General features: G+C 48.5%; 1 protein-coding gene across 1 annotated transcript in view; it reads left to right on the top strand.

Annotated features, from left to right (window-relative positions):
* Positions 1 to 15,783, top strand: part of Cdh26 (cadherin 26) — a 50,258-nt gene that overhangs the window by 23,348 nt on the left and 11,127 nt on the right. Inside the window, exons 6-13 of the mRNA XM_026787265.1 lie at positions 251 to 379; positions 1,731 to 1,916; positions 3,237 to 3,505; positions 5,353 to 5,495; positions 8,278 to 8,523; positions 10,417 to 10,632; positions 11,137 to 11,267; positions 13,200 to 13,277. Coding sequence (XP_026643066.1) covers positions 251 to 379; positions 1,731 to 1,916; positions 3,237 to 3,505; positions 5,353 to 5,495; positions 8,278 to 8,523; positions 10,417 to 10,632; positions 11,137 to 11,267; positions 13,200 to 13,277 — 1,398 coding nt within the window. The remainder of the gene's footprint in view (positions 1 to 250; positions 380 to 1,730; positions 1,917 to 3,236; positions 3,506 to 5,352; positions 5,496 to 8,277; positions 8,524 to 10,416; positions 10,633 to 11,136; positions 11,268 to 13,199; positions 13,278 to 15,783) is intronic.

Raw genomic sequence — 15,783 nt, 5'->3', positions numbered from 1 at the left:
AAGGTTAACTTCTGGCAATGTGCACGCGCGTACACACACACACACACACACACACACACACACACACACACACACACACTCACACCCAGAGTGTTGTTTATGCCTCAGCCCCAGATTGGGGTCTGTATTTGCAATTGGGAGTCTTCTGTGGTTAAGCCTTGCTATAGAAGTTGCTAGGAAGAAATGTCCTTGTTAATATTTTCCTCCCCTGTGTTTGTGGGGCTTAACATTCCTTTCCCTTCCCATGTAGACTGCTCCTTGGTTCACTCTGATAGTCAGAGCGACGGATTGTGGAGAGCCATCCCTGTCATCCACAGCCACCATTCACATCAGTGTGGAGGAAGGCAACAACCACATGCCCACATTTGTGGAAGACCATGTAAGGCATAGGGTGCCTGAATTCTAAGCCCTCTACAAAAGGTCCTCAAGCCCTAGGCTTATGTACTTCTCCTGGGTCATGAGAAAGTACATACGATACTCCAAAGTAACCTAAAGTGGAATTGGGCAGTCCACCCCGGGGTAGAGAGATAGCCCCATCCGTTAAATATTTGCTTCCTGCGTGTGAAGGCCTGAGCCTGACACCCACCACTCATATAAAACTCTGGGCATGGTGCTGTCCACTGAGGCCAGGCAGCAAGATCCATTGCCTTCCTTCCCTAATTGGTGAGTCCTAGATCTCAGTGGGAAACCTGTCTCCAGAAGCAAGGTTGGAGCCATCAACATGATACAGGAGCTTGCTGTCCTTCTGACGGCTTGAGTTCCATCCCTGGAACACAGAAGGATAGAACTGACACTTTCACAGTGTGTTTGCACAGAGGAAGGAGGCTCCTACATGTGTATGTTCCTGCACACACAAATTGATCCCGAGAGGAGTTTTCCTTGATGACCCAGTCAACACCCTGTACCCCTCCTGGATACTCGAAGCCCTTTGTTCATTCATCTGCCTTGTGGTGTTCTACTTAGTGAACTTATTTATTCTAGTTCCTGCCTGACCTCCTCCCCAAACACAGGCATTCCATTCTCAACTCCTTGGGAATGTTATTATTATTACTATTTTACCTGTGGTACTGACTGTTGCATTAATGAATCAACCAATTAATTTTAAAATGGGTTATTTAAATGTTTTAATTACATAAACCAACATGGAATGTTTTCAGTGAAAGCTTCTCTTCCAAAAGTTTATACCAATGACAAAATAATGTTCTAGTTAAGCCCGTGTCAGAATCCTTCCCTGGTTTAGGAAAAATCTATGCGCTCAAAAGTAAGCCTGGAAAAAAAATACCTCACTGTCTTGCCGTGCTTGCTTAGAGACTCTCTACAAAAACTACTGAAAAATGAGCTGTTTCAAGGAACTATGTATGCTGGAAAGATGGTTCCCCTGATCCAAATAAATCTCTCCCCATTGTGGAAGAGCTAGGATACTTACGACACGTGGGCTAGGCTGTGTATTGCATCTTAAAAATTCTCAGCGGAAGAATGCATTGAGTTGGACTGAAGACTCTCTTTAAACTTATCCAGCCTTAGGCACAGAGTCTTAGGGAATGCCGTTCATAGGAAGGAGCATGCTCCCGACTTCATAGTGTCCCTAATATAACTGGAGGAATTCAAATGCTTGAAGGTCAAAGGTGTCTTGATGAGGACCCAGCCCTTTCCCAGCCCCCCATCTCTGCCCTCTTCTCTATGGTGTGTCTTTGCATCTGTGATGTGGACATGATGATGATTTCTTTCAGTATGAGATTCAGATTTCTGAAGGTGAAGTCGCTTGGGGCGTGTTGGATCTTCCTGTTCAAGACGGAGACTCCCCATTTACACCAGCTTGGAGAGCACAATTCCACATACTGGACGGCAATGAGGAGGAACATTTTGACATCATGACTGACCCTGAGACCAACCGAGCAGTATTAAATGTTATCAAGGTAAAGTCAGGGTCAGGCGGTGGTGGATGCCTAGGTCCCTATCCGGGGGACAAGCCATAATGACTAAGGGGCTAGTACCTGCTAAGCGCTCACTGTGTGCGGAATGCATAGTGTGCCCTGTGCCACCCTTAGAAGAACGCAGGACCATCTGAGTCCTTTGTGTGGAGGCCGAGGGCTCCTCCTGCAGTAACAAGAAGCAGACGTTTTATGCTATCAAGTTCTTTGACACCTTTCATTGTTGTTACAGACAAAATCTACCACATTCACATAAGGCTGGAGTTTTTATTATTTCTTTTCCTGATGTGATGAAAAACGAACTTTAAAAACTATTTATTTTGGGCCAGGGTCTCAAATATTGCAGATTGGTCTTGATCATTACGTGGCAGAGGCTTCCCTTGAATTTCTCATCTTGTCTCTAACTCTAGGGTGCTGGGGTCATGACATACACAACCATACTTGCTTTATGTGGTGCTGGGGCTCGAACCCAGGGCTTTGTGCACACTAGGCAAGTGTGGGACTAGTTGGGCCACCCTCCCATCCTTTAAAATGTTTCTCTAGTGAAAAGTTCTTCTTTTAATCTCCCAGGTTTAAAACATCTTAAACCGTTGTAGTGTAAATATTGGGGCATTTGTGTGGGTTGTGATGGGTGCTGAGCTCAGGGAAGCTGGCCCTGGAGGAGGATATTATGGCCATATTTTATGGGTGAGAAAATCAAAGAGCAGAGAGATCCTTTACATAAAGTCATAGCTTGACAGGGGCAGGCGGGCGCTGATGCTTTTAGTCTTTGTGGCTTTCAAGGAGACCTAAGAAAGGCCAGCACCTCCCGCACAGAACAGCTACCTCGACTGGAAGGGCCGGCCAGAGTCAGTGCCTCTGGGTAGGGTCAGGATTCTGCCTGTCAGTTGAATAAGGTCCAGGAAACGTTCAGGAGCCGCAGACCACACTGTGAATACCAAGTATCTGACAACCCGCTGCACAGTTGCCTGCCATTGAGTTTGTCACCCTCCTGGCTTCTGAGTCCTTCCAAGTCCCAGGCTACTTTGTACCCTGAGTAGCTATGATCATTAGTATTTATATTTCTCCAAGTTCCTCTGATTTCTTTTTCTTCCTGTGGCACGGTTAAGACTTGAATGTTTCATGAGTTCCGGGTTTTCTTGCATTTTTCATCACCCTCTGATGGAGGGTGGCTCTGTGTGGTCCAGTGAAAGGGAGCTGGCTTTTGATCACCTCCTCCCACCGCTGGGTTTCTGATGACTCTGCTAAGCGTCCTCCAGCCAGGGGAGCAGTGGGCACTAATCAAGCCCTCTCTTACCTCGGCAGCCTTTGGATTATGAAACTCAAGCAGCCCACAGCCTCAGCATTGTTGTGGAGAATCAGGAGCCGCTCTTCTCTTGTGAGGAGGGCCAGGCACAGCCGTCGACGAAGGCCATGGCCAGCACCACTGTGAGCGTGCAGGTGGTGGACACCAATGACCCACCAGCCTTTCACCCCAGGAGCTTCATCGTCAGCAAGGAGGATGGAGCCGGGCCGGGCATCAGGCTGGGAGATTTCAATGCTACAGACCCGGACAGGGTCACCAGCCAGATAAGGTGGGCACAGAGAAGCAGGCAGCAAGGCTGGCTGCAGGGTGAGGACTGTTGGCCACCTGGCTGTCGGAGAACGTTGTTGAGTATGTTTCAGTCCCAGGAGTAAGAATGTAAAGCTACCTGGTAAACTGGCTGGACTAACCCAGTTAGCACCCTCACCCTTAGCACCCTCCTGGAGTCTCCCAACTTATCCCTCCCTTGACCCTTCAGAGTCTCTTTTTTTTTTTGTACAAAAATGCTTTGTAACATGTTTCTATGTCTCTCTTTGCCAGATACCCTAGCTCTCTTGCTTCTGGATAAATACTCTTAATAATATTGATTGTTTTAAATGAAATACTTTAGTCAAATCTTTTTAATGAGGTATATATGTGTACCACTTTAAGAGTTCAGTCCTTGGCACTGAATACATTCATACACCACCTAGAATCTGTGTACCCAGTAAAGGCAGCTCCCCCAGCCCCTTCCAAGTCCCCTTCCCCAGATCTCCCTCCCCAAACCCCTCCCTTCAGCCTCTTTCCCAGTCCACTTCCTCACTTCCCTTACCCAGATCCCTGGCATCCACCACTCTCCCGTCGGTCCCCATGTCTTAACCACCCCAGTGATGGAACCCTACTGTGTGACCTCAGACCCTGCTTAGTCAGGGTATCAGTTGTGTCTTCTATGCCAGGGTAAAGGCGGCATTCACAGACCACAGTTAGTGTTTTCTCTTTCTAATGTCCTTAGGTTGAAATTAGTTATTTTTCATGCCCAAATTTGCTTTTGGTCTCAGATGATCTATGGATGAACTCTTGAGTTTCTACTCCTGGGTTGTGAACACCATAAAACTACAGGGACTTCTAGAACCTTCCCTAATTGTTAAAGTTGTGCACGAGAAAATGGTCTCTTTAAAATCTATGACCCACTGGCTATCCACAAGGGATCACGGTGGGCCCTGCTAAAAGCATTTTTTCCAGATGAGGAAGACGAAACCCGTAGAGAAGCTGCCCTTCTCTGGCCCTTTCTCTGCCTGAGCTTCATGCTCCTGGCTTGAGTACAGGAATCCCTTACTGTGGTCCCTCCAGAGGCACAGTGGTTGGCAACCTGACATGGTTCCAATGGATGCCATCTGATGCCTGTCACTCTCAGAAACCCTGAAGTGTCCTGCCAAAGTGATGGCTAGGAAGATGATCTTCAAGGGAGAGAGTCCTTTAGGGTCTGCTACAAGAGGGTCAAGACCCACGATTCTGAGGCACACTGTGCTGAGTGGGAAGCCGCCCTCTGCTGATACTCATAGACTGGTCTGCTCCTGCACCAAGTGTTTCCCCAAGGCAGGCTGAGTTATGCTCAGGCTGCACAGGAAGAGGGGACTTACGTTAGGGCTTAATTGTGCCTTGCTTACTGTTCGGAGGTTCCGTCCATTATCATCATGGCAGTAAGTATGATGGCAGGATGGTGCTGGTCAAGTAGCTGACGGCTCTGCCTCTGGATCCATAGGCACTGGAGGAGAGAAAACCTCTGGGCCTGTCTGCGCTTCTGAAGCCTCAATTCCACTCCCAGTGACACACTTCCTCCAGCAAAGCCACACTTCCTGATCCTTTCAAATAGTGACACTCCCTGGTGTCCAAGCACTCAAATCTATGAACCTAAGGAGGCCATTTGTATTCAGATCACCACAGGAGTTCTCTGATATATTTTGATTTGTCATTAAAAAGATACGAACCCTCTATAAAGCTGGAGATGGTCTTGAACTCATGGCCTCCTGACTCCACATCCCAAGTGCTCGGATGACAAGTCTGCACCACCCTGGCCGTGGCTTGTCTTTTGGTAGAGTTTCCTAAATTTTAAAATTATGTCTGTGTTCCTTCTACAAGATACAAACTGGTTCACGATCCAGCAGATTGGGTGACCGTGGATGAAGAAACAGGAGCGGTCACTACCAAGCGGCAAATTGACCGGGAGTCTCCTCACGTGAATGGCAGCTTTTACACAATCCTTGTCCATGCCGTTGACAGTGGTGAGTACTGAGGCAAAGCCGGAGCTAACAGTGGTGACTCCAGCCTCTAAGGGAGGCCATTTTCAGCATCACTGAGGAAATTATAAAATAAACGTTGTTTTCACTTTGCCTTGATGCTGGAGATTATTTTTGATAATAACTCCTGAAATGGTAAGCTAGGGACCAATTCTGCTGAAAGAGGGGCAGTATTCACTCGGCAGAGACAATTAAACCGGCGAGGAAGCTGCCATCAGGCCCGCCATTTTCATCTGTTCAAAAGCTAATGCAGTAGCGCTTTATCAAGCCCAACGACGTGTGATAAATATTTAGCAGCTTCCTGTACCCGGGATGGCTCATAAGCCACAGCAAATGCGACTGAGCAGGATGCATTTGTCATAAACCAGGACGAGTGGTTTTAAAAACATATCCTAGCGCATTTCTCCAGATTCCCACAAGGCTGCATCTGAGAACATTTTCAAGTAGCATTAAGAATTGTACCTAAAGACATCTGTGATGAAAGCCCAGGCTCTAAGGACCGTGGGCCTGCCCAACACACTTGCATGATTATCTGTCAGTGAAGCAAGACCCTAGTCGATGTCCAGGGAAGAGAAGCGGGCCAACCCGAACTCTCGGGTGTGAGGATTTGGTTGGGGATGGTTGCTTGATGGCCATGACTTGTTTTTGTTTTTCTTTTTTTTTTTTTTAAGATTTATTTATTTATTATGTATACAACTTTCTGCCTCCATTTATACCCACATGCCAGAGGAGGGCGCCAGATCTCATTACAGATGGTTTGGAGCCACCATGTGGTTGCTGGGAATTGAACTCAGGACCTCTGGAAGAGCAGACAGTGCTCTTAACCACTGAGCCATCTCTCCAGCCCCCATGACTTGTTTTTAATTTTAATTTAAGTTCTAATTTTAATTAGAAAAGATGATTTTTAAATCACCATAAATTTATACCATTCCTCCCTCCCTTGTGCTCCCCAGCTCTTGTTATTTCCATCAGAATAACTCAGAGATCATATGTTGAAGTACAGAGATCAATGAGTGTGTTCTAGAGAGAAGTGGAGGAGGGGCCTCAAGGGATGAGAATGGACAGCAGCCATAGGGCCCATTGAGGAGGAAAGCATATCTGTGGGGTGAGGAGAGTGGCCAGTGGTCAGAGAGGCCACCCCTAACATCCACTTTTAAGTGGGCTTCATGCTATTCCTAAAGTCTCTAAAATAGACACTTTCCTGAGGGATGTTCCCTCCCGGTGATTGGCAGGCTCTTTACCAGATTTGTAATATGGTCTGTAGTAGATTATTACCAGGTAGCCATAATCTTTCAGACAGTTCTGATTGGTTGCCATGTCTTCACCTGGGATCAGAGTCCAGAGTTTCAGTACCCAGTTTTGTCAGCTGCTGAATTATGAGGGGAGAGCCACCCTCAGTGACACCCAAACCTGCTAATACCTGACCAGTCAGTCACTGAGCAGATTCACAGGGGTTTCAGCATCCCAGCACCCTTTGCCAGCTTCCCCAGTACAACACCTTATAAAGCTGTGTGGTCCACCATCACAGGCAGGAACTGCACGGACCCCATCTTCCCTGGGGATTCCACATGCTACCCTTTTACAGACACTCACTTTCCCTTAACATGTAACATGACTGACAGGACATGCTAGTACACTCTACCTCATCTACAAATGACTCAAGATAATGACAAGGGTTTGGTTGCTTTTTCTGGATGGTCTGACTTTTTGTATAGGCGAGAAACAGATTGAGCACAGACCTGGGCGGTTCCTGACATGGGAAGAGAAATGGCCGGATGTTTCAGTGGGTGGATTTGTCCTTGGCACAGCTGAGCGTGGTCATTTACCAGGCCTGTGTGCACAAGGAGGGCTCTCTGGATGGATGGACCAGGCCCAGAAGGCCCCCCTACCTGCTCCCTCTCAGAAAACAAATGAGACAGGGACCCAGGAAGAGCAGTCGTCCCAGTGCAGGCTTGAGAAGTGGGGTGGAGAGTAGTCTGTCTCACAGGAAGGGCACCCCTGTCTTCACAGGTCCAGTCGTGATGGGGTGATGGGTGGGAGGACCCCTGCTTTCCTGCTCCTGGGCAAGCTGCTCCTCTTCTGCCGTTTCTGTGAAGGATTTGTAGGGCAGAGACTGGCTACAGTTTTTTTTCCTGGCAAATCAGGTTCCTGTCCAACCTCCTGGGTCCCGAATTTTGCAATTCAAATAGAAAGGGAGGCAGAGGAAGGAGGATGCAATAGAGGCCTCTTCCCCACAGGAGGACAGGCAGAAGCAGGGATGCCAGGCCAGCCTGCCTTTGTTTGCTCCACAGCTCAAAGTGGGGTTAAAAGGCGGTTCTGTTTCTCCCAGTTAAGATACTGCTGGGTTTCATTTGCTTGATTGATTTTTCTCTTAAGTGATTCATTTATTTATTCATTTAGTCACAATTTTATTACTTCTTTGAGAATTCTGTATAATGTATTTTGATCATTTACTCACCTCTGTCAGCCCCTCTCAGATGCCACCCCCTCCCCTACACAACCCACTCTGTGTTCTCTTATCTTTAAAAAAAACCCGTCAGGAACAGTTTGTGCTGCCCGTGTGTGTCTGTGTGTCCCTGTTCACTGGAGGGTGGCCGACCAACCAGGGCCAGACCCTGACTGAAAACTGACTGGCTCTCCAGAGAGCTAGCGATTGTTGCAAGCCCTCCTGGTTCAGGAGCTGTTGACGCTGTTGGTTTTTCCATTCTAATCTCTCGCTCCTGTGTTTGGACCTCCTGTCTTATCCCCGGTTGCTCTCCCTTCCAAGGCCGCCCACCACTGACCGGCACAGGGACCCTGATGCTTTTCCTGTCTGACATCAATGACAACGCTCCGACTCTCCAGTCTCATTCTCGACACTTGGAGATCTGCGAGTCTGCGGGGAACCAGCCCCTGCTCTTAGAGGCCGAGGATGGAGACCTGGACCCCTACTCCAACCCCTTTACTTTTGACTTGGACTCTGCCCAGAGAGATGTAGATGGTACTTGGATGCTGAGGACGAAGCAGGGTGAAGGTTTGTACGGGTTAGGGGCTAACACAGATGGCAACAAGTGATTTAGGGTGGGAACATTGGGGCACACAGTCTCAGGTGACCCTTGGAGAACCTAAAGATCAGAGTGTGTTGCTTGGGAGGCCAGCCAGGATTACTTACAAAGTCTCAGAAAGGATTCTGGGCACAAGGACTGGGGTGAGCTTGTCTGGATGGAGTATTGCATGCTTGCTGTCACTCATGGCTTTCCTGATTCCATGGAAGATGACTGTCTGTGCCCTTCTGTCCCCCAATTCTCATCTGGGTCCTGGTCCTCGTAGAAAACAGCAGCCATGACTGTAACAGTGTGTATGATTGCTGTGAGTTCTAGAGCTTGGGACGATGTAAAGGAATCTCTATTTGCCCTGGATAGAGAGGCTGACAGATCGCCATCCCAGTTCAGCTTGGAGAGCTGGGGATTTTATAGGGGTAAGGATGAGTCAGAGGCAGCTAGCTTTTCATCAGGGCATCTCTGGGCAACCGAGAAGCAGTTGTACCCGATGTACAACTCCCAGTCAACCTTGCATCTCTTACACAGCCTGCCAGTCCCCAAGATCACATAGTGGGGCGGGAATCTCAGATAAGGGTCTGGAGACCCTTTCATCACCATAGACAGACCACCGCTCTGTCCTACTTTATCCCATTGCTGGGCCAAGGTCTAAAGTTCCTGGTGGGTCACTGCTCTTTCTGTTTCCCGATGCCAATGAGTGTATTATGTCTGGAGGACCTGTCTCTACTGCAGTTGTCCACCTGACCATGGTCATGGTAGGTTGTGAACTTGCGGTTGCCATCAGAAGAGAAACTAGTCTTGGGACTTCTCTAATATTGCCTATGGCTCCTTCTGCCAGCAGCAATAATGGGGTAGCTACAAGGATGGAGGCCTTGCTCCACACTGCTATGGACAGAAATTCCCTTCTCCCCTAGGGACCTTCATTTATGCAAACCCAGGATTCTTCACTTTACCACTAAAAAGACTTTCAGGGTGAGCCAGACTGAAAGGCACCTGGAGTTTATTACAATTTGGAGAGAAATAGGCTCATGGGCGAGTATAAGATATACCCAAGAGTGGGTGTGGGTTTCTCAAGGAAGAGTCCCAGTTAAGTGCATTTACAGTGGGTGTGGGCAGGATCCTGTGGTTGCAGGAGGATTCTGTGTGTGTAGACAGGGTCCCGTGTGTGTAAGCAGGGTCCTGTGTGTGTAAGCAGGGTCCTGTGTGTGTAGACAGGGTCCTGTGTGTGTAGACAGGGTCCTGTGTGTGTAGACAGGGTCCTGTGTGTGTAGACAGGGTCCTGTGTGTGTAGACAGGGTCCTGTGGGTGTAGACAGGGCCCTGTGGGTGTAGACAGGGCCCTGTGGGTGTAGACAGGGCCCTGTGGGTTGGGTGGGATCCTGCATGTGTAGCGAGTGGTCCCATGTGTGTAGCGAGGATCATGAAGATGTAAACAGGATCCTGTGAGTGTAGATCAGATTCTGTAGATTTTCTAAGTTGCTTGTTCAGATAACACAATTTACAGTAGGGTTTAAAGGTTACAGACTTTTCTTTTGTCAGTAAAGCTGTAAAGTAGGGTTACAAGGAATGTTGTTTATTGTGCTAAAACCTCAAGGATCATTTGGTCCCTAAGCTAACACAGCTTATCTGTTATCCTCATTTGGGGGTCTTTAGGAAGACACCCCATCTGTAGGCTGTTTGACTTTATCAATGGTATCTAACAGAAAAGGCCACCCAGATCCTGGGACAAAGGGCCTCTTTTCTTTCCTATATGCTCCCTGATTTTGGATTTTCTATCTTGTCTATTTCCATGCAGAGTCTTGGTCCTGGGGGGAAGCAAGGAGATGCATATGGGCCAATGAGCTTGTTCATGTCTTCCTGCCTTTGCAGGCCGTTCTGCTGAGCTCGTGATGCTGAGAAGTCTCCCGCCTGGGGAATACTTGGTGCCACTATTCATAGGAGACAGACAGGGCCTCACGCAGAGGCAGACGGTCCACGTGAGGGTCTGCTCCTGTCCTAGTGGATCCAAGTGCGAGACTCTCTCCAACACGGGGCTTCTGCTGTGGGCCCTGTCCCCTGTCTGTGCAGCGCTCCTGGTTCTGGCAGGTCAGTGCCTCCTGGGAGCTCAGGGCCTCTCACTGACCAACGGACACCTGGACAGGCTCTGCGTGGGTGGAAGGAGGATGAACTCTGGGTTTGTTTAGGTCAGAAGGTTGCCAGACACACTAATTGGCCGAAATTCAGTTTCCATCAGCAGGCAATTATGTAAACAATGGAATCCACAGAGGAACATGGATCCAAGGGTGAGCATATGTTTGTAGTAACCATGGTTACAGAGGCACACAGGTGTCTAGGTTCCCGGGTTTGACTAAGGTTAATAAGGGCACTAGTTATTAAAAAAAAAGAGTATTCCTGGCCAGTTAATACTAAGCAGTGAGTTCAGCACGAAGTGTTAGCATCTACCTGAGCCCCACACGCTGCTCAGCTCCTAAGATGATTTAGATGGAGCCTGACTCTGTCAGGTGGCAGCTGAGTGGATGTGAGCGGAACCTGGTTCTCTGAGGCCTCTGACAGGGGCAAGCTTGCTCCTTCCTTTCTGTTGTACCACAGCCGCTCTGCTTTCCCTGCTGCGGTGCCGCTTTGAGTTTGGACCCAAGAGGCTCGGAGGCGTCATCCCAAGTGACAATGGCCACCAGACGCTGATTGTGTACAATGAGGAGAGCCAAGCCCTTTCAGCCCAGGTAGGGACCGTGGAGCCGTGTGTTGCATGGCAGCAATGTCAACAGCAGAAATCCGTAGAGCACACGTTGCATAGATTAAATTACTTCATGTGTGTGTGTGAGCGCCTGCATGTATGTCTGCACACCAGGCATGTGTGCTCCCTGCAGAGACCAGAAAAGAGTATCGGATCCCCTGCCTGGAACTGGAATTACTAGTCGATGGTTTGGGGCCGCCGTGTGCATGCTGGGAACTGGACCTGGATCCTCTGACGAGCAGCCAGTGCTCTACACTGCTGAGCCATCGCTCAGGCCTTATTTCATTACTCTTATTCAAGCTTGAGTGACACACGAGAAAGCACTGCTTCCACAATTGCATGTTACAGCCAGACGCATTTGTGTTTTCCACCAGTGGTTCTCAACTGTGCTCAGTTCTTCCCGAGGGAACACTTGGCAATGCCTGGAGCTACTTTGGATGGTCGCAATTAGAAGATACTATGAGCCCTTGATGGCCTGTGGCCAGGGCTATAGTCAAATATCACCCGACACAGAAGTATCTGGCCCAGTGTCCCCAGTGTTGACGTGAGAAACCAAGCTCAGGAGAAAACAATTCTGCCAGGTTGAGCATTTCTGGGTGGCATTGCTTTGCTCGCTGGTGAAATGGGAGCTAGCTTCTCTGTCTGGCACAGTCAGTCATCCTGTAACAGAACTACCGCTCCTCCCTCCTGTAACACAGAGAGCGAGAAGAGGTCCCCCTGGTTTTGCAGGGACAAGGCTCGACTCTCCTTCTTCCTTTACCTCTTACTAGTTTGGTGTATTTGAGCTTGCATTCCCATTTGTGGCCTAAGGGATGGAGTCTGCTCCTCAGGTACTGAATTGAAGGACAGTACTTAAGGAAGCGCCCAACACAACCACAGCCTGCAGGGAGCCAGCACCATTGACGGCTGCTCTGGGATGGGTCACATGAGCAATGGGATGATGGTGTCATGAACTGTCCTGTCTGTCTTCACTGAGAACTAGGAGTGGTTGAATAAGAAGCAGCAAAAATGTCAAGGAAATCCTGTCCTTTCGGGCCATTGGACATGCCCTGTTACTTATTCTTTGCTGGCACTAAACCCTCAATGGAAAAGAACTTAAGGCGGGCTGTTGTTCGTTTGTGTAGTTGAGTCATGGTTCTGGAGACTTAACCCATCACAGTGAGGAACACAAGGTGGCTAGCAAGTGGGTCCTCGGTGGCAGGAACATACAGGAATGCCTTCTTCATGGTAAGAGAGCACAGGCCAAAATCCACAATGATGCTGCTGCCCTCAAAAGCCCACCCCAGTAACCTACCTGCTCCTACTATGTCTTTCTCCCCAGTGATTCCATAAGTTCCCCAAATAGTGCTGAGAAACAAGTGTTCTACACTAGCATCTTTAGTGCTCTGAGAGCTAAACCAACCAACCACATTGGTGAGCAGCGGTTAGGTTATTTTGCTGGCCCTGGGTTTTCATATATAAAGTGAGGTCCATGTTTCCACTCCCTTGCAGTTGATTGGACAATTTAATCAAAGTCATGCCCTCAGCTGAGCACTGACGGGCACTCTGTAAATTCTGGCAGCTGACCCCATTGGTTCTTAACATCATTTCAGCATGCGTATGCCTGTTTGGCTGTCCATCTCACCTGACCATGCCAGCCAATCCAGCCTTAGTCTTAGGAGATGATGATTTTGAGATCTGGGGTCTCATGGTATAATGTGACATAAAACCAGCACAGTAGGAAGTTCACCCTCTTCCCGAGCCACTGAGAATGGCAAACAGTAAAACATCCACTCCCTAGATGCATCATCTGGAGATATGGAATAAAAGGCTCTTCCCCGACAGCCCTGCTGTCCTGTGTTTTAGGTTGCAGGGTTCTTTGCTGATTTTTATGACTACCCTCTGACCATGGTCGTATTTCCTCCTCTGGTTTTCACAGATGCAGCCAACTGGGGGAGGCCAGATGCCTGCTCTGTCCTTCAGTGCAGCTGCGGCCTATGCCAAGCCAGATGTGAAGGTAACACTCCTCTGTAGATGCTATCTGCTGTTGGTTCTGCAGGAGAAACACACTGGCTGCTTCTCTGGCCCACATGTCACGAGGTTTCTGGACAAGGAACTGGAGGTTGAAGGGTTTACTCACCATTCAGTTCAGTGCAGTTTAGAGCTGCTTACAAGCCCGCCCTAGCTTCCTTTATCTAAGCAGCAAGTGCCTCCAATTCTGAAAGTCTCAACTGACTCTGGGCTGCGGAATTTAAGGGAGGACCAGGGCCTCTGCTTACCCTGTTCATTCAGCCCTCCTAGTCAGGGCGGTCTGACTTGTAACCATAATTACAACCTTGGTTTCTGGGAAGACATTGCTTTCTCTTTCATTCTTTAGTCTGGAAGTTTCTGAGGTCAGGGCATTATCTAGGTGTGCCTAAACCTGAGGTGTGCATTGTGCGTGCGTAGTCCCACTGAGTTCACACTAGAACTACAGCGGGGGGGGGGGGGAGAATTGTGTATTAGTTGTTTTTCTGTGATAAAATGCCATGAGCAAAGTCAACTTACAGAGGGAAGAGTTCAGTTTGGCTTAAGGTCCCAGAAGGAGAGTCCATCATGGCACGGAGGCGTGGCAGTGGTGAGAGCCGAGAGATAACACATTGATCATACACAGGAAGCAGAGGGACATCGGAAAGTGGGGTGAGGATATAAACTCTTGAAGCCCAACCCCAGGCTTCTTCCTGCAAAACTCCTTCCTGAAGGTGCCATAACCTTCCCCAAACAGAAGCGGTAGATGAAATCTGTGGAGAGCATTTTCATTTAAACCACCAAAGTACTGGTCCCTACTTTACAGGGGAGAAAACTGAGGCCCTTTGGTTGCAAATTTTTAGTTTCCCTGGGTTCCCTTCCCAGGATCCTGCACACACTCAGCACATTCATAATGATGGTTAGATCAGCCTTGGTTCCCACTCTCTCAGAGCTGAGGAGCCACTTGGGGCTGTTTGCTAGTTCTTTGACTTCCGTGGCAACGGAGATATCATCAAGTCAATGTCAAGATCCACACAAATTTCCTTTATGGTGTGTGTGTGTGTGTGATATGTGTCTGTGTGCTTGAGGGTACACATGTGTACACTATGGTTTGAGGCCAGAGGTCAACCTCAGGTGTCCTTCCTTAGGATCTATCGCCTATATTTGTTTGTTGAGTCAGGGTCTCTCTCTCTGGGGCTGGAGCCTCATTTAGGCTAAACTGGCTGGATGGCAAGCCTAAGGGATCCTCTGCTTTCCACCTATCTCCCCAGGGCTGGGAGCCAGACAGACACCACGACTTCCAACTTTCTAACTAATGCCAGTGCTTGGGATTGAACTCAGGCCCTCATGCTTGTGCATTCAACTGAGGTACTTCTCCAGCCCACCAGCTTGATCTTCTTTGAAATTTTGCTTTCTTATTGATTGGAAAGTCTAAATTAAAATAAAATTGTCTTAGTTAGATTTTTATTCCCATGAAGAGACGCCATGACCATTAGGCGTCCTTATAAGGAAAACATTTAATTGGATCTGACTTACAGGTGCAGAGATTTAGTCCATTATGGTCATGGTGGCAAGCGGGTAGTGCTGGAGAAGCAGCTGAGAGTTCTGCAATACCTGCAGACAGCAGAAAGAGAGACGCTGGGCCTGGCTTGAGCATCTGAAACCCCAAAGCCCACCCCCAGTGACACACTTCCTCCAACAAGGCTACACCTCCTAATAGTGTCACTCCCTATGAACCTATGGGGGCTGTTTTCATTCAAACCACCGCAGAGATCATCACCTCTATCAGATCCCTTAAATCCGGACTGATCCATTTGTCACCGTCCTTCCTAGACCAACTCCGTGTGCTCACTGATTTTAGGGACCTGTGTCAACCACATATGCTCTGGACTCCTTGTCTCAACCTTAGGCTTCGCAGAGCTCTTGTGATTTTGCCCTTCTTCCCCTACTTTTATTCCTGCTCTGTTGTCCTTGCCTCTGAGGAGAGCAGTTGGTTGGCTCCCTGCTGGGAAGAAATGATCATGTTGGAGAAAACCAGAATTTCTCCCAGGACCTTGGTGGGATCCTGCCATGGACAGACAAAGAGTCTTGGGCTCTAGGGAATCCGTTGAGTTACAGATGGTTGCTCTTGGCTGCAGTCACCTCCCCAGTGACAGGCAGATAGTTCCTTTGAGAGAGAGAGATCCCTTTGAGAAGATTCATAGTGACTTTATAGCAAACACACATAATGAAAATCCATAGGCGGAGTGCCTTCTGAAAGCTGTGCATCCCAACATTTTTCTATCAATTATCATGGCTTGTGTTGGTGCCTGTTGTTTGAGGGGGTAGAAATATTTCAGCTGGCAAGTTGTACAAGCTGAGGAACTGAGATCAGGCTCCAGGATCCATATAAAACAAACAAACAAACATGGTGGTCACTTGTCACCCCATATTCTGGGAAGGCATTTGCCCAATAAAAATCTCTCTCTCTCTCTCTCTCTCTCTCTCTCTCTCTCTCTCTCTCTCTCTCTCTCTCT

This window comes from Microtus ochrogaster, linkage group LG8 (genome assembly GCF_000317375.1).
Source record: "Microtus ochrogaster isolate Prairie Vole_2 linkage group LG8, MicOch1.0, whole genome shotgun sequence".
In the NCBI taxonomy this organism is placed as follows: Eukaryota; Metazoa; Chordata; class Mammalia; order Rodentia; family Cricetidae; genus Microtus; species Microtus ochrogaster.
Note: the sequence above shows the minus strand (reverse complement) of the source record. Positions and strands in the feature narration are given on the sequence as shown.